Source organism: Bos indicus x Bos taurus, chromosome 26, assembly GCF_003369695.1.
Source record: "Bos indicus x Bos taurus breed Angus x Brahman F1 hybrid chromosome 26, Bos_hybrid_MaternalHap_v2.0, whole genome shotgun sequence".
In the NCBI taxonomy this organism is placed as follows: domain Eukaryota; kingdom Metazoa; phylum Chordata; class Mammalia; order Artiodactyla; family Bovidae; genus Bos; species Bos indicus x Bos taurus.
The window spans coordinates 38,196,778-38,222,053 of NC_040101.1; the positions used below are offsets into that span (position 1 = coordinate 38,196,778).

Below are 25,276 nucleotides of genomic sequence, written 5' to 3' on the forward strand. Positions count from 1 at the left end.
TTGGAGTGCAAGGAGATCCAACCAGTCCCTTCTGAAGGAGATCAGCCCTGGGTATTCTTTTGAGGGAATGATGAGCTGAAGCTCCAGTACTTTGGCCACCTCATGCGAAGAGTTGACTCATTGGAAAAGACTCTGATGCTGGGAGGGATTAGGGGCAGGAGGAGAAGGGGACGACAGAGGATGAGATGGCTGGATGGCATCACTGACTCGATGGATGTGAGTCTCAGTGAACTCCAGGAGTTAGTGATGGACAGGGAGGCCTGGCGTGCTGCGATTCATGGGGTTGCAAAGAGTGGCACACGACTGAGTAACTGAACTGAACTGAATAGATCTGAAGCTGTTGATTGATGGCCAATGAAATGTCGCACTTAGTTCATTTCTAGGTGACCTCCATGGTGCTATAATGTTCATTTGGTGGATATTTGTGATCATCCAGTCATTGCCTATATGTTGTTTCATACCGAAAAATAATGCTAGTGGTTAGCTGCATTTGGTGTCAATAACACACCTTTTGAAGGAGTATGTAAATAATTTTCCAAAGCACCAGTTTAAAAGACAGTGTAACAAACAGAGTTAAATTTTAAAGTTTTAATTCATTGCCTAACGTTCAAAAAAAAATGAAGTCTAGTTGATTATATAACTTTAATATTTGAAAAAATTTATCCAGAAATTAACAATATAATACAATACACATTTGTACAAAAAAGAGGGGCATTTAAAAACTTCTGATCGTACAGACAAAAATATGATTAACTAAACAAAGATTTAAAAAGGACAGAACATTTTGTAAATACTGATAAATACTGTGCAATGCTTTAATTTACTGTGGCAGATACAAAAATCAAGAATTCATGAACAGATTATATAAAAAGAAAGCAACTGCATGAATTTTCTAGCTGTTTAAATTAACGAAATATAACAGTAGTGGTTCTTTTAAAAAATGAGGTATTAATTACACTGTAAACCAAAACCAGAGCATAAATAAATAAAGGCAATGTGCAATTTAGTGATAAATGATTATAAATTTCAACAACAGACAACAAACATTTTCCAGTTGTTTATGGACTCTGTCATTTAAAAATTTGGCTTGCTTGTATACTTCTTATTTAAAAATGACACAGCTATTGATATACAAGCACATCAAAGACATGCAGACCAAGCCACACAATTTTCCCATCTCTACCAAGTAGAAGTTTTGTTTACATTTTATTTAGAACACTTAAATCTGGTTTCTTATACATGATTCTTTTGTGCTTATTAGTTAGCAGTAACCTACACTAAACACCTTACTTTTTCTAGTTCAAGCAGTGTAAGAGAGAAGCAGTTTTATTTGCACATGGATTACAAACGGAGCAAACAAAACAAAACCAACATGCCCTTAAATCTCTTAGGTGTTCCAAGAATTTTAAGAAGAAAAATCCTTTAAATAGTATGTCCAAGTGGAAAAGTGGAATCACTTCTGTCCCAAACAGAATAGTAAATGAACTAACTCCTTTCCTCCAGGATTCACAAGCTGGCTTTGGAAATGCAGAACAAGCTGATTAGTTCCTCCACCCTAGAAGAATTCTGCTGGTGGGGGTGTAGGAATCATAGCAATAAGATAGTAGTGTAACTTGGAAATCGGGAAAGTATTATTTGCATGTGAACCATGTGCTGGTACTAAATGCTGGCTTCATTATTATTGCAAATACACCCTCAGAGTTTTCTGAAGGAAAGCTATCAAAGTATAATACAGAAGTCGATTTGGAAATACTGTAATGTGCTAATAAAACTGCTTCATTTGCTGTAAATTAAAACCATTTACTGTCTGACTTAAAATGCAGTTTCTTTTTACATGGTGCTTTATTAAGAAAGTCCAAAAAGGGTACTTTTGAATTTGCTATATTCAGAATCCAGTGAAAAACAAACATTTGGGCCAAAATGTTGAACCCTATCTTTTCATCAAGCTATGTCACTGAGTGACTTTCGCTTCGCTTCATGTCATTTTGACACAAATGTTATCGTATTCACTTTTGTCAAATATCTTATCCTACTTGTTTGCAAAAATTAGTGTTTCAGTACAACAGGTGATCAAAAAATACTATAAATAAGTCTTGTATGTCAGTCAAAGTATATATAAATCAGTTCTCTCTTTTTGTGCTTGTAATTGACTTCATCTATCGGTGACTAGTCAGATCTATTTCCTTTCTAGTATTCTGACCCCTAAGAAGAAAGGATTACACAAACAGTACAGAGTACTCAAAGTAACCAGTTTACTGAGCATGTGCATGCAGACTGACGATACTTAAAAGAATATAACCTGGAGTCCAATTAGTCTGAAAATAGTTACACTCTTGTACAATCATCTTTATTGATTTGTAAAAGCTGTACACACATCTAAAACCCTGAATTTACTTTGTAAAAATAAATCTTTAGCAATAAATGGCACTATCAAAATCCCATTATTCTCAGGCTATTATGTAGTTATTTACATGCTGATTTTCAGGAACGGTTGAAAAGAATCTTTAGAGGACCAAGCCAGTATATCAAAAAAACCCCTGTAAATTGCATTTGCTATTATACTGTTGTTTAACCGCTATATGAAAATATGGCTACATGCCCCACATTAATGATAATGTAGCTGTCCATGTTGCTACTGTGTGCGAGCAGCACACGCTCTGCCACTGGGCTCCACCCACCCTGTCATCTCTTTACTGCACGATGCTTCCCCAGCGGAACACCTGTGATGCACTACTTATGGAGGATGATAAAGTGCTATAAAAGGAGGGACCGGACCCACCTGTCTCTGCCATCTGGTCTTTCTCTCACTCAAACTGTGTTGTGTTTTTAGAAAACCATGCCTCTACTGAACACACTTCATATTTGATTTTTTTTTTTAAGTCAGTCTTTTAAAGTTGGTGAGCTTTTTCAAGGTATTTTGAGACAGAAAACATGAAAAGGTTAAAGGCACAGTAAGAGGGAAGTGAATGCTACATATAAATGTATTTCAAGTCTTCTTGGTCACTCAAGTCCAAAACCTTCTGAATTTGAAATTCCAATGATCAATTTCTGTTTCAGGTCCTTTTTGCTCTTGTAGGGGGGAAGGCAAAGTTGATTGAAGCAGGTGTGGGCCACAGGCAACCTAGGGGAAACATTTTCTTCAAAGATACCAAGTCTTAAAACACACACACAATGACTGCTAAGTAACTTTCCACCTACCTGAACACACATACTCAAATCTATTTCACTAGACTGAGACGACTCATCCATTCCTTTACTGAACAAATACTTCTGGAGTACCTGTTGTGTATGAGGCACCATTCCACACCCCGCGGCTGGGTTTACCGACAAGACAATGGCCCTGCTCTCACAAAACTTACATTCTGGAAGCATTATTTTTAGAGTCAGACAAATCAATCTGAATACAATCTCCCTCACTTTCTGGCTGTGAGATCTCGTTCAAGTGGCTTCATGTCTACAAATCTCAATTGCCTCATCACATAAGGCAAACTATCCGAATGGGTGGAAAGACCCAGTAGAATAGTAGGAAAAATAACTATTATTTTAGCCTTGACTGTCAAAAAAATCATAACATTTCTGAGACACTTGATACCCACACTTCTTCTGTTGCTGCCCTCAAGGTACATGCAACCTTCATCCTCTGAATCTTGCTGATCAGATCTCCCAGTCCTCTACCCAATGACACTTTTATCTATATCCAAGATTCCAGCAGAATCCTTAGACCCTTTCCCTCAGTTTTTATGAACTCCGCAGAATCAGAACAGCTGTTGTGGTAGCAGTGATAAAGGAAAGGACAAATTTCAGTTCTAATTGATGAAAGGAAGAACTGACAGAGCTCGGGGAATACATAGGGCAGGAGAAAAAACATTTATAATCAAAGTAGTATCTACTCAAATTAGCTTTAGAAATTACAATGAGATTGGGAAAAGAAGTAAGTAGATCAACATTACCCCACCAACACTCTAGAAAATAATTTAAAGCCACCATCAGCATCACTTTCATATGCAAAATAAGGAAAAAAAAAAGACCGGCACTAGAAGTATTCCAGTACAACAGGACTTCTGGAACTAATTATAATAATAGCCAGAAAACTCACCTGGCATCTTAAATAAAAAGACTTTCAAGTAAAAATGAAGATCAGACAAACTAAATACTATGAAAAACAAGCTAGATTCTGGAAGTGATGATAAAGTAATTGACTTGGCAAAGTAAAAAGTTGATGGAAAGGAATTATTATCAGTTAGTATTGGTATGTCTCAAAATTAATAAAGAACCTTAAGCCAGAGTCTATCTTACTTCAAAGCCATGTTTACTTCGAGGATTTTTCTAAGAAAACAACTTCATGTGGAAAGAATCTTCTAATTCCAAGCATACTATTATTAGCAAGACCTACAGATTAAAAAAAAAAAAAAAGAATGACAATCTGGAAATTTACCAGTTAGTAGATGTTTCATTCTTTGAGATTTTAAAGTTTAAATCAGCCATTCCTCCTACAGGAACTCTGTCGCTTCCTGTAGTAAAATGTAACAACTTCTTTTGAAGATCAAGAGGAAATCCAAGAACAACATCCCAAAAGTATCTAGAGAACACAAAGGAAATGTATATAAAATGTATATAAAATGACAAAAGTCCTGCAGATGAGAATAAAATAATATAAAGCAAGCTTTAGGGAAACAACTTCCCTTAAAGGTACATACTGCTCTCAAACTGAAATGGAGGAATGACAGGCTTCTATATATAAATTAGATTTTTGACTAACGTCATTATAAAAATAGTCCAGCAACAGAGAGTACATAAGCTATTTTTCTTCTATATAATTTTCCGTATTTTTCAACACAGTGCTATTAAAAGGCTTTTTATAAGCATGGCATCCCTGCAATTCTAGGACCAAAGTCATTTTTTAAAAGAAGTCAACTCTCTGGACTTCTGTAGAAACTTACTTATATCACTTTCTCCCAAGGGGACTGCTTAGTGATTTCATATTGAATATTCTCACATTACTTTCAAGAGATAAAAGAAGGCAGTGTGGGCTGTACGAGATTTCTGGTGACTTAACTTGATTCAAAGATTTTAAGTTACACAAATAAACCAACCACATTCCCTTTCATTCCCTCTTCAGCAGTCTCACTCTCAGAAGTACAAAGAGCTCACCGGATAGTCAAGTCAGTTTTTGCATAACCATCATACTGTGTACTTCTCTGCAGGGCGTGCATATCCAGCTCAGGACTTCCACAGACCAGAATTTCAACCTCTTCTGGACGAAGCAGCTGCCAATAATTATTCATCAAAAATGATAAGAAAAAGTGATGATGAAAAAACGTGAAACTGGAACTGTTTTCATTGAATCAAGCAACAAAAATCATGACCTTCTTATAGTAAATCAAACCATTTTTTAAGGAAAAATATTTTCCATTTATATTTTTCGTACTGAGATATTTTTGCTTCTGAAAGTTTATAAATCTTATCCAACTCTTAGATTCCCCCTTTTGCAAATAACAGCAATTAGCTAGAAAAACAAGCAGATGATTAAGCATAAATCCAAATTACAGCTCTTCCCCAAGACACAGCTTGGAACTCTGAGCCACTCTAGCATCTACTGACACGCCTGCGTCCAACACCCATGAAGCCGCCTGCGCACAATTGGCGGCTGAGTAGTAGGTTAGTCTGTTTTGTGTTGTTCACTTGTTTTTTCACCTACGTAGCTTGTCTCCCACCTAAAGAGATTAGAATTTAAAAGTGAAGACTTGCTACACTATTCATTTCCCCTCCTTCCACCCCTATAAATACAGTGCATCGCAGACAAAACTTAATTAGAAATCAACAAGTGCTCCACATTCAAAGGTACTTTCAATAAACATGTGATAAAGACCATCACATACTGAGAGCTGGACTAGAAACAAAGCTGAGCGCCGAAGAATTGGTGCTTTTGAACTGTGGTGTTGGAGAAGACTCTTGAGAGTCCCTTGGACAGCAAGGAGATCCAACCAGTCCATCCTAAAGGAAATCAGTCCTGAATATTCATTGGAAGGACTGATGTGGAAGCTGAAACTCCAATACTTTGGCCACCTGATGCGAAGAACTGACTCATTTGAAAAGACCCTGATGCTGGGAAAGATTGAGGGCAGGAGGAGAAGGGGACGACAGAGGATGAGATGGCTGGATGGCATCACCAACTCAATGGACATGAGTTTGAGGAAACTCCGGGAGTTGGCGATTGGCAGGGAGGCCTGGTGTGCTGCAGTCCATGGGGTCACAAAGAGTTGGACACGACTGAGTGACTGAACTGAACTAAACTGAAAGACCATTACTCTAAAGCAAGTTCTCTCCTATGCAAAATAATTCATATGGAAGACCTCACTCCAAACCCTCCTTATAAAACTGAGTGGAGATGGCTTGATGGAGTGTGCCCAGAGGAGCAGGGATGAAGATCACTTTTATGACATTTCTGATGTGGCATTCTCAACAGCAGCTGACCCACACTCACACAGCTAAGAAAAAGTCAAACCAAGCAGAGCCCACCATGACTCTGGAGACAAACTACTTCCTGAGGGTAAAAGGCCACTCAGAGTTGCTGGGGGACCCCTGAAGAGGAATGAAGCAGCTATAAAAACCTGTTCCTTAAACAGTGAGAAGTTGTAGCTTTTGCCGAGAGCTTATGTGTTAACCATTTTCTGTGCTTTGCACCTCAGTTTTAAAGATCTGGAGCCCTTGGGGATCTCTTCATCCACTCTACTTGGGGAAATTTTTTAAAGCTTAGAAGACATATTTTAAGACACAGCATGATGGGTGAGGGGGATGGAGTTGACTGGTCTTTTTTCCCTTTAGAGAATTAAGGCTGAAATGAGAGAACTATTTTTCTTTCCAGCTCTATCTTTAAAAACCAGAAAACAATTTTTTTTTTAATTTAAAAGTTAAAAAATTTTTTTTTAATTTAAAATGTTCTAAAGAATTACTTGTCAATATCATGGTATTACAAACCCTAACTGAAAGCATGAAGCTTTAAACTCACCATTAGGGCATTTGAAGCACACACACTATGAAATCCATAATAAAATGCAGCAAACTGCTTATAGATGGATTTGTTGAGAAGAAAGTCAATATAAAGCTGTACATATTCTGAAAAGCAATTTTACATCTGTTAAATAATAAAAGTAAATGGCAAACACTAATGTGCTTTAATTAAGAAATGGTGTTTTAACTTACCTTTCCTATTTTGATTGGTAACTGGAATTTTATCACCACCTGGCTTTAAATTATAGGACTTAATTATTCCGAATTCTTCTTGAAACACCTGATGGGAGATACCAACACACCACATTTATTGGTATATGTTAACAGACTTCAGTGAACAGGTTTGTAAAACTTGAAAAGTTTTTCCCCTTTTCTAAATTACAAAATACAGAAAGCTTAGGCTCTTGTGATATTTGTATTAAGAATGGTGTCATGAAAGCATTTTGGAGTAAAAAAGTGGGGTCTTAACCCTCTTAAATACAGCTAAACACTTTGCTGCTGCTGCTGCTAAGTCGCTTCAGTCACGTCCGACTCTGTGTGACCCCATAGACGGCAGCCCACCAGGCTCCGCCGTCCCTGGGATTCTCCAGGCAAGAACACTGGAGTGGGTTGCCATTTCCTTCTCCAATGCAGGAAAGTGAAAAGTAAGTGACGTCGCTCAGTCGTGTCCGACTCCTTGAGACCCCATGGACTTCAGCCCACCAGGCTCCTCCGTCCATGGGATTTTCCAGGCGAGAGTACTGGAGTGGGGTGCCATTGCCTTCTCCAAAGCTAAACACTTTACTGACGTTTAAAAAAATTTGTGTGACCATTTGGGTAGCACTCAGGCCTTTGGAGCTATGGGGATTACCACCATTTCCACCTTCCGATTATTTTTAGGCGAGTGGAAGTGAGAGAACTTTGGTCTGATGGAGTAACTTCTGCTCCTTACTTCTTGTCCTGAACCAACAGAAGAGGCTTGTTTTTAGAAGGTAAAAGCTCTGAGAAAGTAACTGCGTCCAGGATATAGGCCAGGTGCCTTGCAGAGTACCCTCAGCCTTGCTGGTTTTCCTTGATTGTTTACTTACACGTCTGCTTCAATGTCTTTGGGCTTCCCTGGCGGCTCAGACGGTAAGGAATCTGCCTGCAATACAGGTGACTTGGGTCTGATCCCTGTGTCAGGAAGATCCCCTAGAGTAGGAAATGGCAACCCACTCCAGTATTCTTGCCTGGAGAATTCCATGGACAAAGGAGCCTGGCAGGCTATAGTCCGTGGGGGTCAAAAAGAGTTGGATGCAACTGAGCAACTAACACTTACTTTTTCACTGTTTTTATCGGGTTAAGATCCTTTAAGATAGGGAGTGGTATGTACAGATCAATCCTTGTTCCTCTTTTCTAACAATGGGTATATGGTAACAAAAGGTATTTTTCATACATAAAATACCTGGTTAACAGAAAGCTATTTGCCCTTAATGGTACCTGAAATGTGGAATAGAAATCTTCTTCAACATTGCCTTCATATGACAGGAGTTCACTTAATCCGTGGGCCAACTCCTGTAAAGACAAACCTGTTATTTGTGTTTTTAAATCAAATAGTACTACCCAAACAGTAAACCAGATCTACTATAGCTCACTTACAAGTGAGATAAACTCAGATTTTGAAATAAAGATAATATTGGGACATATTTTCTAGGGTAAAAAATACTGGTTAACGATTTCGACCATGTAAAAGGTTTGGAAAAATTTACTGGAAAGGTCACATGAAGGAAAATATCCAGTTATACCCATAAAGGCATAACTCTGGGGTCTATTCTTATGTATAAGCTAAGAGTATAGTTTCCATCATAATTCACTGCTATTTGCAATATCACTGTTTATGAATTTGTAGTATTTCTCATTCTCAGTTTATATTCTTAAAAAAACCTGTTAGTGTTTTATAATTCCTCTTTTAAACGTAAAAATACACAGTTTATATGTGTTAAGTGGCTTTTACATTTCAGTTAAGGGCTCTCCCCCGCCAATAAAAAGTTGAGAACACTAGAAGAAATGTTTCCCTACATTGTAACTCATGTTTCCCCTTAACAGAGATTTATAAATAGAAAAACTAAGCCAGTATTTTTTAAAATTTCAGGTTGTATGAAAAATGTTTTATTTTAAATATTGGCAGAAAGATAAAGAACAGCATGTTTAGAATGAGCTTACACACTTTAAATATTAAGTTTTCCATTTCACTAAAATAAATTTTAAAACAAATCTAGGGTGACATAGGTTTTAGTATGATTCTTATCATTTGTTTCAATTACTAATAAAGTTATGGATGCTGAAAATTATAATTGGGAGATCTGAATTTTTTAAAAGAATTCAAGGAACTAGTAGATGAATCCAATTGAAAGAATTTACCATATTCTTTTAAAGATCAAATTTTTAGTGATAAAATACAAAGTCAATTAGGTAATAAAGTTATTTACTCAGATCTGCTTTATTCGACTGTAAGGAATTTTATTCCCAGCCTTTCTATTTTCAAAACTCAATTTTTATTTTTTTTATCTATAGTTAAGATTCTTAAATGTAAAAATATTATTAATTAGCCCATAGTTCATTTTCATGATTTTTATAAATATAAAATTAAAAGTGCATGAAGATATAGGTTTTATATACTATTTGAATACCCTGGTATTATTTAACAGACTGTATTGGACAGTGACTCAAACAGAAAAGAAAAGAGCTACTATAGTTGCTGATTTAAGGTTATACTTAGCCTCTCCATTCTCAACTGAACCCCTCAAGGGTAATTTTCACAAGGCTGTGTGGGGAAGATTTGTTGTTGCCATGGGATAGTTCTGATGCTTTGAGTCATGGATCCCTTCTCTACAAAAGCAATGGAGTTTCCATTAACGCGGTCACGGAAAAGCACTGGCCTATTAACGCTATACTGAAGGCTCCATCATTGAATATTTTGCTTATTTTCTGTGATTTTTTAAAATCCTTATTCATAAATACTGTGTTTAAGAAATGTATCACTATAGGTTTCTCTTTGCTTGCCTGCTTACTCTTCTTGAAACACATATTGTACAGATACAAATAGTAAACAAAGCACTGATAAAAAAAAAGCACAAAACTTTTTTCTAGATAATTTTGCCATATATGAAATGGGAATTAGGTGCTAATTTTAATAGATGCCATTAATAAATTGATATTCCATTTTAAAAATTTAAAAAAATTCCCTGTATTCTACTATCCTAACAAAGTAGTTTTCTTGCTTCCTTTCTATCTTCATTCATACCTGTACAGACACTCAGTTTTTTTCAGCTGATCTCATAGTTTATGCACAATCTTGATTCATCATTAAAGAGGCAATATAGGAATATGAAATTAACTCAGTATCATCTTTAGCTCCATAATATGAAAAAACATATTGGTATAGTCATTCATAAAATATCCATTATTATTAACTAAAAACTTGGATCCAAATGACTCAAGTTCAAATAGCTTTAATCCTAAAATCAGACAATTTATTGGTAAAAATCAGTAATAACATAAGGAAATTTATTGGTAAAAATTTGACAAAAACTGCATATATGAGACAAAAAAAAAATCACAGAAATCTAAAATGAGAAGTTAGTTCAGCCATTAGTATATATAGTATTCATATGTTTTATACACCAGTATATATTAGTGTATAGTTGTAACAATGACTCCCATTGTTATACAAATAAGCAAATTCAGTAAATTGTCCAGGGTCATAGGTAGCATGTGGCCAAAATACAAGACTATAGAGGGCAAATCTTTCTTAAGTAGAGTTTACTCTGTTACCTTTTCCAACTACTGAGTCTTGTAAAAATATGGATTTAGGCTCTTAATTCAAAAGAATCCAAACTTACTTTCAAAAATGTGTTTGATATCACATGAAGAATGGTTTTCTAATTGGTCACATGTTCTGGAGAGGTTTTTCAACTTTGGTAGGAAGGTTCCAACCCTACACCAAAGTGATCTGACCATTAACTAGAACACAACAATATTTAAATAGGCCCTTAATGAACAAAGAGGATGTCCACATCTAGCTACTTACTAATAATAAGGGGAATTCTCTGCTGACCAATGGCTATCGAAATTCAGCTGTGAAAAATACTATTATTGTAGGGGATTGTCAGGATGATGAGCATACTATCCACATTCTTCTACTAAATTTTAACACTGGATTAAATCTGATGATTGGAAATCTAGTCTCTGACTAGCAGAATATCAGAGCCAGGTCTGTGAAATTCATTAATTTTATTAAGGGTGTTGTTGCAGACATTGTTAACGATATTGCATAGTGACACATTGATAAGAATCCACAGAAGCAATCAAGTATTGAATACTGAATACTTTATCATCTCGTGTAATCTTCCCAATATGTAAGTTTTACTATTCCACTGTTCACATAAGGAAACTAGAGTTCAGAAACATAAACAGCTTATTCAAATTCACAAAGCTAGTAAGTTGCAGAGGCCAGATTCAAATCTCTGCCTCTGACTCAAAGTTTGTTCCACTATGCTGGAAGAACTAAGTGCTGCAAAGTGGGTTATGTGTCTCTACAGGGAAGGAGAAAATTAGACAAAAGAGGAGATGGGTTACAAATGTAAAGGGAAACCATATCTAAACATAAAAATAGTTATCAGGAGGAGACAGACTGTAGTAGAAGAAAGAAGATTCAGCAGTAAGGGACAAGATAGTAAACAACTGTATACTTACAGGCATAATTTGACACAAGTCGTCAGTGGTAACACTGCAGATGCCTACTGGCGTATTTTGATCACTAGGAACGATGGGAGGGCTCAATAATTTCTTATAGCAGCAGGGGGGGAAACGAATATCCAAAGTAATGCTGTTATAAACAGCTAGTCCCATAAGCTATGCATACTAAATGTTAAGCATTAACATAAAATCCATGACAACAAATGAGTTTTGAATTATGCATCTATTTCTCGCATACTTCTTTCAGATCTAACACTGATTTTCTAATTAATCCCACATACTTACTCTTTGCTTTATTTTCCCTTTATTTTACGTAATATAATTCCTTGATTACCAAAAATCATGTAAAAAGGAGAGGTTCAGGTAATAGTATTTAATGATTTCCCTAGAAAACTGCATATCTAAGATCACAATAGCAAGTTCATACATTTCTATAAAGTATTTAACATTTAAGAAAACTTCTACATTTAAACAAAGATGGTGATTTTATTAGCAGCAGTTTATTCAGAACTCCCTGCAGAACGTGCCATTGATTTTGGTGACCATTCTGGGTATTTTCAAACTAAATACAGGCTACGTAGAGAGAGCTGTATCGAGTAGGCGTATGGAAACACACACACAGACGTCTGCATACACACACACTACCGATAAGACACAATCTCCCACAGTAACACCTGAAAGACTCAGTACTTGGAGTTTACTCAAAGTGTTAAGTTAAAAAGCTACAGATGTTATATTTATAAACTTTGCCCAACTGTATTTTTTTTTATCAGTTATACAGCAGAATGTTACTTCATCCATTTGATAAATGAGGGGTTTTAGAGCAAATTTTATGACATTTCAACTGTCAAAGATTATATTAAGTTCTTAAGGAAGTCATTACTTTTACTGACTTAAAAGGAAATCTAAACATATGGTCTGGACAAATCATTAAAAACAATTTAAAGGATTAGAAAATAGCCAATATTTTAATTTGCTAGGGCAGAAAAAGGCTAATAATAATCTAAGGAACAGTTATGTTATTTTATAGGTAACCATACCAACAGAGACCGAGCAGTGTGTTCTAGAGGAAAGATATTGAAAATAAGCTCTAATATACTCCTATAACTACGATAATAACAATAACAGAGGGACCACACTACTGCAGTTACCATTTATGATCATTTACTGTAGTGATAAGTTCTAAGCATTTTTCATGACAATTTTTTAAAAAAAATTATAATCCTGAAGGAAGGTTTTTAACAGATAAGAAAGCAGGTTCGCAGGATCTGCTTTAGGGCACCTTGATTGCAGGAGAATCACGCTGCACTTCACGCTAAAGCTGCTCTGGCTGAAGCAGGGGTTGGGGTGTGGGAATTCTGCCGGAGATGCCATGTGGTGCAAACAGGGCGGAGTTTGGAAACCCTGAACTGCATTATATTGCCCCACCCTTAGTTCCAATGCCTTCCTGGTAATTCTGCTTCTAAAAAACTATTAGATTATGGCTCTTCATGTGACCTCAAAACATTTTATAATTATTACTATAGGTTTCACTATAATATTTCTTGTAAACTCCAAGGCCTTAATATTTAAAAATAATCGTATTAGACATACAACACTGTGAGAACTGATAGCCCAACCAATCTTTGGCTCTGAAATTTTAGTGAATGCTTTTGTGTGTGTGTGCTCAGTCGTGTCCACCTCTTTGCAACCTCATGGACTGAAGCTCGCCAGGCTTCCTCTGTCTATGGGATTTCCCAGGCAAGAATATTGGAGTGGGTTGCCATTTCCTTCTCCAGGGGATAGTCCCAACCCAGGGATCAAACTCATGTCTCCTGCATTGGCAGGCAGATTCTTTTACCACTGAGCCCACCTAAGAAGCCCCTCTGAAGTTTTAAAACTGAAATTATGTATGGAGCCAATTATATTTTCTTAATCACCATACCTACCACTTCTAAATGTTTTGTTCTCTTCACCTGTGGTAGATTTTTCAACCACTTATGTGACCACAGTCCACCGCCATCACACATTTTTCATATACAATATCATGCTTTTCAGGGCAGCAACCTTTATATAGTTTGTGTGTGAGATCAATACACATAATAATGAGATAGTGGTGGTTATAAATTAATTTTAGATATAACTGTTAAACTTGTAATATACAACATCTAAATACATTTAATATGATCTTTTGGGTAATGATTGAATAGAAACTAATGCCTATTGCCAAAAAAAAAAAAATCTGGTAAGCACGTTCACAATATCACATATACTACTCTAAAAATGTAGTGTAAGAGCTGATACTTTATTACAAACACTAGAAAGTCAAAATAAGCCAAACCTAAGCCATGATAAGAATGTGAAGTATGACAAACATACTTATCAGGAAATTCAAATGACTCCTAGTGTAGTGAGAAGCGTTAATAACGTAGGCCTTCAATGAAGTTACAACATTCAACAAATGACTACTGTCAATAACAGAATGAAAATATGAGTCTAGGAACTGTTACACGTTCCTTACTGTGGGCTTGGCACTTTGGACCTTTAGATACGACAACACATCATCAAATTTCAGGTTAAGTTTACTATCAGTCTGTGGTTTTCCCTACTCCCTTTTCTTCCATGCAGTTTCTTGATTTCCATATACATTCTTTGGGATGTATTCCAACAAATGTCACAAAGTCAGATGATATTCAAAGCCCTCCATCAGACGGCTCTTAATCTTTTTTTGCCTGAACATTCCTTGGAAGGACTGATGCTGAAGCTGAAGCTCCAATACTTTGGCCACCTGATGCAAAGAACTGACTCATTGGAAAAGACCCTGATGCTGGGAAAGACTGAAGGTGGGAGGAGAAGGGGACAACAGAGGATGAAATGCTTGGATGGCATCACGGACTCAATGGACATGAGTTTGAGTAAACTCTGGGAGTTGGTGATGGACAGGGAGGCCTGGTGTGCTGCAGTCCATGGGGTCGCAAAGGGTCAGACATGACTGAGCGACTGAACTGAATTGAATCTTTTTTGCCAGCACCATCTATAGCTCTCAGAGAGCCCCCTGCTCCCATCAAGTGGACCTACACATTGCTCTGTGGTGTGGACTCTTTCCCAGCCGTTCTCCCAGTCCGGGTCCCACTCTCTCCAGTACTGGTTCCATTTAAAAACTCTCCCTTCTCTGGGAGGAATGCAGTGAACTGCTTCCTTCTCAGGATTCCTCAGCACTTAGTGCCGAATGGTCACTGACTGAGAACAACCTACTGCATGGGTGGTCATCGTCCATCCAGACGGTAAGCTTCCTAAAGCAGGGATTTTTTCTTTTTTTAACCTGTGTATCCCTAGGGTTTGCTCATTTATTTATTCTCTCTTTCTTCCACAGACACTTATACTTTTCAGAATTTAAAAATGAATGCAGAAGGCATCCTGTCCAATCTCCTACCCAACACAGGAACACCCTCTCCAACAAACCTGAAGGAATCAGAGGATGGCGTAGGAATTTATATCATTTTAAAAAACACTATAAAATAATTCTGTATGCTTCAAATGTTCCCATTCCATTCAACTTTTAATTCTTATGACCGTCTCAGGATTTGAGGCCACATTAGGTTTAATCTTCATAATTTCAATTTAGAAAACTGAGTGAAGTAAGCACAAAGTCAAAGAACTAAAGGAATAGTTCATTGTGAATAGGAAAGATACTATGACTTTTAAAAATGTCTTAAATTTCTGATAATTTAGGTTGTAAATGAAATAGCAAATAATACTTGAGATAAGGTTTTCAGAGAAATATGTTAACAGTTCAGTCACTCCTTCCAGTTAACTAAATCTGCTGATAATTATATAGCTGTGATATTACAAAATAATAAAGACTACTGAAAAATCTACTAGTAAATTTAATAAGAATCTTTAATCTGAATAAATTAATGAGAACAGTTTTCCAAAATTCAGATAAAATTCTTAAAAATCTCTAATCTACTAGCACCTCCTAGTGGAAAGTTTAAAGGATACAATTCCAACCAATCGGAATTCAGAATAGTTATCACATTTAAAGCTGCTAAACCAATGGCAGTATGAATCCTTATGATACGTAAACATGCCTGAAAAATAGAAGCATAATTTCATCAATATGATTGATTTAAAAAATCAGAATGGTAAACATGTACATGATATCTTATCTATTAGAAGCAAAACAGTTCAGCAATAGTTATGTTACAGACCAATTGTCATGTTAAAATATATCAAATATGGGTCCAGAGAGTGTGCAAGAGCCTCTTATTCTTCACTGGTATCCTGAACCAAGGGTTGAAATGGTAAAAAGACAGAAACTAAATTAATCAGTTGATTTATAGAAACTATAGTTTTATACTTTATAAGTTATCAAAATTAATTCTGAGGATTATCTGGAAACTTCATCACTCTCATCTCTATTTCCCATTACCAGAGAGATATTATATAAACATATATACAAAATTAAGAAAAATAAAGAATTAAAAAAACACTTAAAACTCTTTTGAAGAAAACGCTTAACAATACTCAGGGTTATATATATAGGTGTTTTCTCTAAATCAAATGAAAGCAAATTAAAGTTCAAAGGTTTATTTAATGCTTCCTATTTATTAAAATGTCTCATTATTTTATGACAGACACTTTGAATATTAGTGATGAGCAAACTATAGCTCTGATCTTAAAATTTTTAATGTTCTTTTTATTTCAATGACAAATTTTTACATATTTGGCTTAGTCAGAAAACATGTGAATGCTTCTATGCTAATACATTTTGTGTAGGATTCCCAGTAAGATTATAAATATTATAATCATCAATTTGGTCAATTTAAAAAATGTAACTGTCTTTAAAAAATTATTCAACATTTACGATTGACAAAAAAATCTGTAAAATCATAGATTAAAAATGAGTGACTACTTAAATCTAATGATCAGGAAGAAAACACTTTCATAGAAATTAGCTACTCACCATAATCTGGATGAAAAATTTGGCGAATTAGGAGGAGGAACCATTCTTTAGTCAAGCCACCCATATCCAAACCAGCCTCCCCTACAAATGTAACTTTCAACTTCTTTTTCAGGTCTGCTCTTTTCCGAGTTAACTGTTTGAGGAAATTATAAGACAGAGGAGAACAAAAGGCAGTAAAAAAGGAAATTAACCTTTTAAATTCTTGGAAATGTATTATCATATTTACAATGTTACAAAACTTCATCCATCCATCCATCCAATAAATCTGCCCAACCCTATTGTAATGTTTGTTGTATAGATCAAGCAACAGAATTAGGAAAGTCAGGTACCTTGCTCAAGGTTATTGCCTACTGGCATCGTACTGACTCCAAGATTTTAATTTAGCCAAATACTATACAAAGTAATCCATTTAAACTTGCCTTCAACACTGAAGTTTAAAAAAAATCACATTACTAAATCAAATATTGTAATATTCACATGGAAATCTGGTTGAAGAACTGTACATGGTTGAAGCTTAATAATACATGTATATACAATCAAAGTATCAATATGTTTGACCCTAAATGTACCCAATATACCCTTGTAGATCAGACTTCCAATTTTACAGATGAGTAATCTGAGGCCTGGAGGAATTAAAATGACTTGTTAGGCACCCAACCAGTTAACAAATGTGGTCTAGAATCTACATTATATATTCAGAAATATGAATTACTCATTTAAGTGTTCTATATGAAATCCTTTTCTGAATATTTAACAACAAACCACTAAAAAACATAAAAAATGAACATAAGGCTTAACTGTGAATACAGAACTGATTTTAACCATTGTATCAAAATATAAGGAAGCACACCACTGGCACACAGAAATAAAGAAAGCTTACTAAGATTTTAGTAATAAGCCATATTATCAAATTATTTAAAGCTTTAGTCAATTAATACTATTCTGGAATAAATAATCTATACCTCATCAAGAGAATCGCTAACCAGATGTGTCCGCCTTACTTTCATATTTAGAAACAACATATTCATATCAGGTCTCTGTCTTCGAGATACTTTATCCACCAGACTTTGCTGATTGAAAAAAAGAGCAAACATTTTCATTTTTACTTGAACTATAATCTCATTTAACACATTTAAACACTTAGGTAAAAATAACTTACATTCTTCTCTTTACCATCTCTCACATAAACAATTTCATAAACTCAGTTATGCAAATTTTGATTTATGAAAATGCCTTAATTATTTCATTTTGGGACATTGATAACAGAAGGGGATACAAAATGGAGGACCCCAAAATAATTCAACTTCTACAGTAAAAGAATGTTGCATTACTGCTTCTACATGTCTCACCTCTTACACAGCAAAGTTTTCTGTTTAATAAATACAAACAAAGGGGAACACTGGGAACAAGGCACATACTTCTGATGATAAGCTTGGCTTATGCTTTTTAAGATACTGGATTTACTCTAAAATCTACTTTTAGAAAGTAATTTTCAACATATTTCAGAAACCATCAACAATGTTCATATCTTTTGTCCCAATCGTAAACAGAGGAAATATTTTATACAGTGACATTCATCACAGCATCATCTATAAGAGGAAAACTTTAGAAATATACTAAGTATGAATCTCTAGTGGAATTACAATACTTATCAAAAATGATGGTCATAAAATTATGTAAATAACATGGAAAATGTTTAAGGAATGTACAACTAAAAAAAGCGAGGAAACAAAATTGTATACACAATATTGTTTCAACTCTGATGCCTTTTAAAGATAATATACGTAAAGACTATCAAAAGCAAATTCCCTACAATGTCAACAATATTTATGCCTGGGTGTTGGAAATAAGGGGATGTTTTACAAAAATATAGGAAATATATGAATGTCATTTATCATGTAAAGTCTACATGCTTGTATAATATATTTATCTAAACTCTTTTTCAGACTACCTCATCCTCTTTGGTAGCAAAGAAAATGAATTATTGTGCAGATTAAAGATAAACATTCTGACATTTTAATTACATGCAGCAATATGCTTTAGCAGGTAAAATTTTAATACCCCAAGTCTATATAGTAAGGCTACTTTCATGATTTTGTAGATGACTATAATAATACACTGATTCAGAGCCCTTCTTCATCTCTCCAAGTATTCGATTCTAAAGGCTTGCAGAAGGTTTTTTTTTTTTTCTTTCCCCTTCTCTGGGTCCTCTCTTTGGTGCTCAAACAGATCTATATTCCTAGCGTAGTATGCAGTGTCATGGACCTGTTTTTCCAACCCTTTCTTATCTTCTGTTCCCAGTCGAGCTCCTGGGAAGCCATCACACTGGAAATATCCAACAAACAAATTTGAACTAGGATGCTAATGGAAGACAAAGCTTAGTGGCTACTCCTCCCATCAGAAATTCATACTGCATAGAAAGTGCTTCAGATGAAAGAAATAACCCAACGATGGTAGAATTTTAGACATAGACTGATGAGGAAGTTATTTTTAATCTGGGAAATCACTTTCACAACTTTAAATTATACTATATAAGTTCTTGCTTATATTAACCATCTATAAGGTTACCCTGTGTCAAAATAGTCACTAGTCATTAATTCCAAATGGTATGGCAGTTTACAAGCTAAAATGCTGGGAAATACCCATAACTGAGAATACCACTGGACTCTTCAATTGCTACTCATTTGTGCCCATGCTCTGAGGAAGACAGCCCAGGATACATTCTACAGCTGCCACTCTCCTTTTGATTGGAAGGAAATTTAAAAGAAGATATTTAAAATCTTAAGTGTGAGTGGCACAGCAGAAAACTGCTCAGAGGAACTTAAACTTCTAGCTCTTTAGATTTTTTTCTTATAAATAGAAAAAAATCATAGCCCAAGGCTTTAAAAAAAAAAAAACTAAAAAGGCACATGAGATGGCATAAATGCTAATCATCAAAATGACTAGCTATATATAGACTAATCTTTGAGCCAATATCTAACCAGGATTAATAATTCTGGTGCTAAATACTCCTGTTGAAATCTACTTTTCAGCAGGGTAATATGGCTATGTTACTCCTTTGGTACACAGTGGCGGTATCATTTCTTCTAATATGCCAATACTCAGTGTAAACTGACTCTGGGATGTCACTAGTCACTCAAATTCTTTGCCCTGCTCTGTGATAGCAAACAATACTCACCTTCTGGTAAATTACTGAAGAATCAACAATTCTTACTTTTATGATATTTGAAGTATTATAATTTATGCCTTAGAATTCTTTTTATATCCTTGAACAACACATGGAAATCATTTCCTTGTACTCTACAGGTCTCTCTTGGGGTCTCTATTTTAAGAAGACTATAGCCAACCTCTCTAAGTTTTAAAGTTGTAAGTAATCATGTCGCAAAAGCAGAAACTCAAAAACATTTGAGTATAAAAATGTATAGTCTAGAGCTCTAATTTTTTTTTTTTTAAAGCACAATCAAAGTAATTATGTACTTCATCTATAACTTTACTGTGCTATGCAGAAATCGTGGTAGGTAGTGGACAGGACAGGCCCAGGGATGAACTTCATCCTGCCTAAAGCCGGCCTGACTGCTACCCGTTTCAATGGGCCTGCAGGCATTTTGGTTCCCTAAGACTCAATAAAACACCTCTCACCGTCTATGGACATATTTCTCAGTTTTCTAAGACTGCACTTTCTGTTGCATTTTCTAATTTTTCAGCTGTTTCTGTTTGACTTTCATAAAATTCAGAAAACGTGTCGGTGGTTTGAGTGGTTTGCTCTTAAGGACAGCCCCTTCCCTTGTCCTCCCTGTAGTTCTTTCTCACCAATGCACTGCCAGTGACCCTGGAGGATGGTATCTACAAAATGATATCCAAGTTCCCACTACTTTGGATCTGTGAGAGGCATTTAACCTTCCTACTATATTTATAAAACAATGAGAAGTTGATGAGGAGTATTTTTTTCCCTGTATCATGAATAGGTTTAAGTACTTTTTGAGGGAGTATGATATGAATTTTACTTTTGACATTTCCTGATTATGCTAGAACAATTCACATGACATTTGACTTGTTAAATTATTTACTATAGATTATAGTCAGCATAAATGTTTTCATAGCTGGCTTACCCTTGCGATGCTTATCATCTGTTGTTCTGAGTCTCTTTGAATAATGATTTTTTTTGCAGCTATAGAAATAACGAATGGGTACTGACAGAAGGAAAACCTGCTCAACAAGTGAAAACAGAAAAAGCAAAATGGTGTATTTTTAGCAAAATTATACTAAGGGAATCTAAGGTACCGCTTCCAACAATATCAAACCATTACTTTTGTACTGTGTTTTACCATTCACAAAATGATCTGATGTGCATAATTTCTTTGAATCCCACAGCCTTGTGACCTAGACATCACTATCTGACGTGCAGTGGCTTTATTCCCTAGAGGAAGCTACATCCAATGTTCTGAAATATGTGCTGACAGCTTGCACTGTTTATACAAATAATCTCAGTTTATGCAGCCACTTGTACATCATTACCTGGGAAAAATATGGCCAACATCAGAAACAGGAGGCAGAAGTGCTGATGAAGGATTAGGACAGAAAGTCATGTGCATAAATTAATATAAGAATGCATTACTTTCTGAGTATGCATATGCATCAGAAATGCTTATACATCAGAAATGAGGAAATCTAGCAAGAACTATGGTAGGAAAAGTAACACATTTAAGAGTAATGAAATAAAAGTGTTGCTTTAGCACTGTTATTTAATGATGCAGTAATATGAAATGGTATGTATTTGTAAACACACAACATATGATCAAAAGTTATGAAAATAACTTCTTTCCTGGGTCAGAGCTCACTCTGTTATATAAAAGAGCCATAAAGCACACAGATAAAATGCATTCAGAGAGAACTAGTAAGGCAGCAATGACCGTTCGGGGAGCTAGACTCCCACACAAGTGGCTGTAATGAATCCATCAGCCGTAGTTGGAACACATCCAAGGACAGTTCATCAGCACATGTATGACCACTGGTCACACTGTGATGTAGGCATTAGGAGGAAAAAGGAGATAGCCCTGGAATGACCTGAAAATGAAATGGTTTTCCTCTTGGAATGAAACTGTTAGAAAGCAGTAAGAAAATTGTTCAGTATTAATGTGTAGTAATTTTGAATCACAAAGTGCTAACTAAAAATTTGGAAACAAAAAGAAGTGCAATGAACTTAGCAGGATAATGCTGGTCTAACTATGTACTTTAAAACAGTGTTCTTAGCCCTTCCCTAGTCATAGCACACAGACAAACGATACCATGTGTACGACACACTGAGACAAACACAAGAGGCTGGCCATGGCCAGACAGTGACTTGCCCTGGGGCTCTGATCCCCTTCTAGGTCCCAAGGGCTGAAGGGATCATAGGACCAAGCCTCTATAACTCATTCTTGGTACACCAGTGTTACCATACAGTGTTTAGAGGACCTTTGCATTAAAAGATGTCACTGAAATATGCATAGTAACTCTTGGCACCGTATTGTAGATTTGTCTAAAACATTACAAATACATTAAAGTGGGACAAAAAATACCTTTGTAGAATAAACTCTGTCAAGAAAAAATCCATCAGACTGGCCAAGGTCCCCCAGAAACGGAATTCTTACTCATTTCAGGTGTGGATTGAGATATATCCAGGATTCTAGTTTATGCTGCTGCTACTGCTAAGTCGCTTCAATCGTGTCCGACTCTGCGCCACCCCATAGACGGCAGCCCACCAGGCTCTACCATCCCTGGGATTCTCCAGGCAAGAACACTGGAGTGGGTTGTCATTTCCTTCTCCAATGTACGAAAGTGAAAAGTGAAAGTGAAGTCGCTCAGTCATGTCCAACTCTTCGTGATCCCATGGACTGCAGCCTACCAGGCTCCTCCATCCATGGGATTTTCCAGGCAAGAGTACTGGAGTGGTGCCATCGCCTTCTCCAATTCTAGTCTATGTTTTAGGTCAATTCTGGTAGAAAAGGTCCCTGGAAGCTTGAACCAATTCTGGGGTCATGGGTTACTTATATCCATATCGTATTTCTCAGTTAGTCTCTCTTAGAATAATGCATTCTGTAGGACATCTCAGAGTCTAGGAATAAATTATGTCTGGGATAGTCTTGCTGGTTTAATCCAAACTGTAAGTGTGACTATAAGGTGCAGGGTAATGAAGAATTTGGCCAAGTGTTTTGAAAATCTATTACACTAATGTAACAAACCGTTTCTGGTGAAGCCCTTTCTGTGTAACATCCATTCTTTTAATGCTATGTACAAAGAACAAACACTTCATCTACAGGAAAAGGGAGAAAAGGAGTGAATTCATGTGTGTATGTGCACACATGTGTGATCACTGTGTGAGATCAGGCACCAGCATACTATGGTCCACGGGACCAACATGGCCTACTACCCAGGCTTGTGAGTAAAGCTCTGGAACACAGACACACCCCTTCAGTTACATATTTTCTAAGGCTGTTTTGTGCTATAATGGTAGACCAGAGACTGCACAGCCCAAAGAGCCAGACACATTTATAATCCTGTACTTTCCAGAAAAAGTTTGTTGACCTCTGTGCTGGGTGATGGCACACAGAAAAAGAAAATTTATAAGAAACTGCATACTAAGGACTTTTCCCTTCTTAAAAAGATGTTACTAACCAAACAAAAATCATATTAACATAAACATAAATTCAGATGAAGTACAAAAAGAAGATGCTTTAGGAAATATAATGATATAATGATTTCAAGGCTGGATATCTAAAATACACTTAAAAGTTTATATGTTAAGGTATGTGTATATGTAAATTTACTTACACAAACTTATAAGTCAGTCATTATTTTGAATAGTATTTTATTCAGGTGAATAATCAAATGAACTTCTGATCATACCTGTGAGAGTTTCCAAAGCTCTGCCAGGTGTGGTATTCTTCCATGAGGTCAATGTGATCCAATGTAGAATTATAGAAATCAGTGTAAGGAATAAGGGGAGGGTGAACCAAATTGTTTGCAGTATCTGTAAAGATAAATTCTAACATAATGATCTTTCCCAATATGTACATGATTCACTCTAGTAGGAAGAATATTTTAATGCCCCCCAGAAAGCCTTTATCTAGAAATTCCTCTTTTAAGCAATTGTAGTGCTGTATGAAGAAGGTAGCTTTAAAATTAAGGTCAAAATGCAGCCAATAATTACTTGCTTTAAAAGAAAACTTGAATGGTGAGGATTATAATAGTATACTAAAGGGAGTAAGCAAATGGCATACTCAGGAATGAATATAAGTTCATGTATTCTTAGGAACCTCTACTTAGGAGGTCATATGCAGTTGACAGCCATAAAACAGAATTCTGCTCCATAAAATGCATAAAGCTTTTTCATGCTTATACATTAATTGTGAAATCCATTAGCAAAATAGAAAACACATTACTACAACTCTCCTCCTCAAAGGAATGATTTAAGATGTACGTAATGCCTCTATAGTATTTTGAGGTCCTTATGGAAATATCCTTATATTTAATAAAAGAAAAGTAAAGATGATTGAATAATAAAACCTACTAAGTAAAGCCAGTACTTTAGATGCTGACGGGATCCACCACGAACACTTTGATATAGGTGGAAATTCTTCAGGTTTTGCAGGAAACAGGCGTAAAGAAATAAATTGCAGCAATCTCTCTACCAATGGTTTGAACCTCTTCTGGGGTAATCTGGTAAAGATTTTGAAATAATTCCAATCAAAATTCACATTTTTCTATTTTGGCAATATATTTGTTAGAGATCAAAGTTCATCCTTTATGCATAAAATTTTAGACTATTCCCCCAAATTCTATTTCTTTAATTGCCCCAAATTTGAAAAGATGCAAAATTTTACCTCAAGTATCATTTCTTAATTAAATAAGAAATAAACACTAAAATTACTATAAAGTTAGCATTAAACATTTCACTTTTAAGGCTTTTAGTATTCAGTCACTCTTCATTCATAGACTCTGTATTTGCAAATTCACCCATTTTCTACTATTTAATTCTAAACCCCAAATAAATAATTGTGGTGCTTCTGTGGTCATCTCATGGCAGTGCAAAGAGTAACAAAAAACGGGAGTTGCTTCTGCTGAGGCTGAATAAGGTGACGCTCTGCCTCCTTGTTTTAGCTCTCATACTGCAAATAAGTATTCTTTATGCAATCTACTTGGGTCATGCTTTTCAAATTCTTATGCTTTTCATTTGTGATTTTGCCCCTAACTCTAGTGTTAAAGTTCTAAAGTTCTGACTAGTGTTCCTAAGAAGGATGTGATGTGCCTTACGGAGAAGGGACTTGTGTCCAATAAACTTTGCTCAGACATGAGTTACGATGCTATTGGCGGTGTGTTAGCTGCTCAGCTGTGTCTGACTCTTTGTGGCCCCATGAACTGTAGCCTGCCAGGCTCCTCAGTCCACGGAATTTTCCAGGCAAGAATACTGGAGTGGGTTGCCATTCTCTTCTAGAGGGGATCTTCCCAACCCAGGGATTGAATCTGGGTCTCCTGCATTGCATGCAGATTCTTCACCTTTTGTTGGCTGTGAGTTGAATGTTAATAAAATAATGATTTTACCAAATAAGGTGTCTTTAAAATGAA

At 35.8% G+C, this 25,276-nt stretch overlaps 1 protein-coding gene across 1 annotated transcript in view; it reads right to left on the minus strand.

Moving 5' to 3' along the window:
* Positions 1-623: 623 nt before the first annotated feature.
* Positions 624-25,276, minus strand: part of HECTD2 (HECT domain E3 ubiquitin protein ligase 2) — a 74,124-nt gene continuing 49,471 nt past the window's right edge. Inside the window, exons 9-21 of the mRNA XM_027528590.1 lie at positions 24,222-24,370; positions 23,558-23,681; positions 20,782-20,878; positions 17,635-17,742; positions 16,673-16,805; positions 15,709-15,797; positions 11,725-11,883; positions 8,470-8,544; positions 7,204-7,291; positions 7,010-7,116; positions 5,152-5,267; positions 4,436-4,579; positions 624-3,121 (exon numbers count right to left, since the gene is read on the minus strand). Of these exons, the coding sequence (XP_027384391.1) occupies positions 3,001-3,121; positions 4,436-4,579; positions 5,152-5,267; positions 7,010-7,116; positions 7,204-7,291; positions 8,470-8,544; positions 11,725-11,883; positions 15,709-15,797; positions 16,673-16,805; positions 17,635-17,742; positions 20,782-20,878; positions 23,558-23,681; positions 24,222-24,370 (1,510 nt within the window). The 3' untranslated portion in view covers positions 624-3,000. The remainder of the gene's footprint in view (positions 3,122-4,435; positions 4,580-5,151; positions 5,268-7,009; positions 7,117-7,203; positions 7,292-8,469; positions 8,545-11,724; positions 11,884-15,708; positions 15,798-16,672; positions 16,806-17,634; positions 17,743-20,781; positions 20,879-23,557; positions 23,682-24,221; positions 24,371-25,276) is intronic.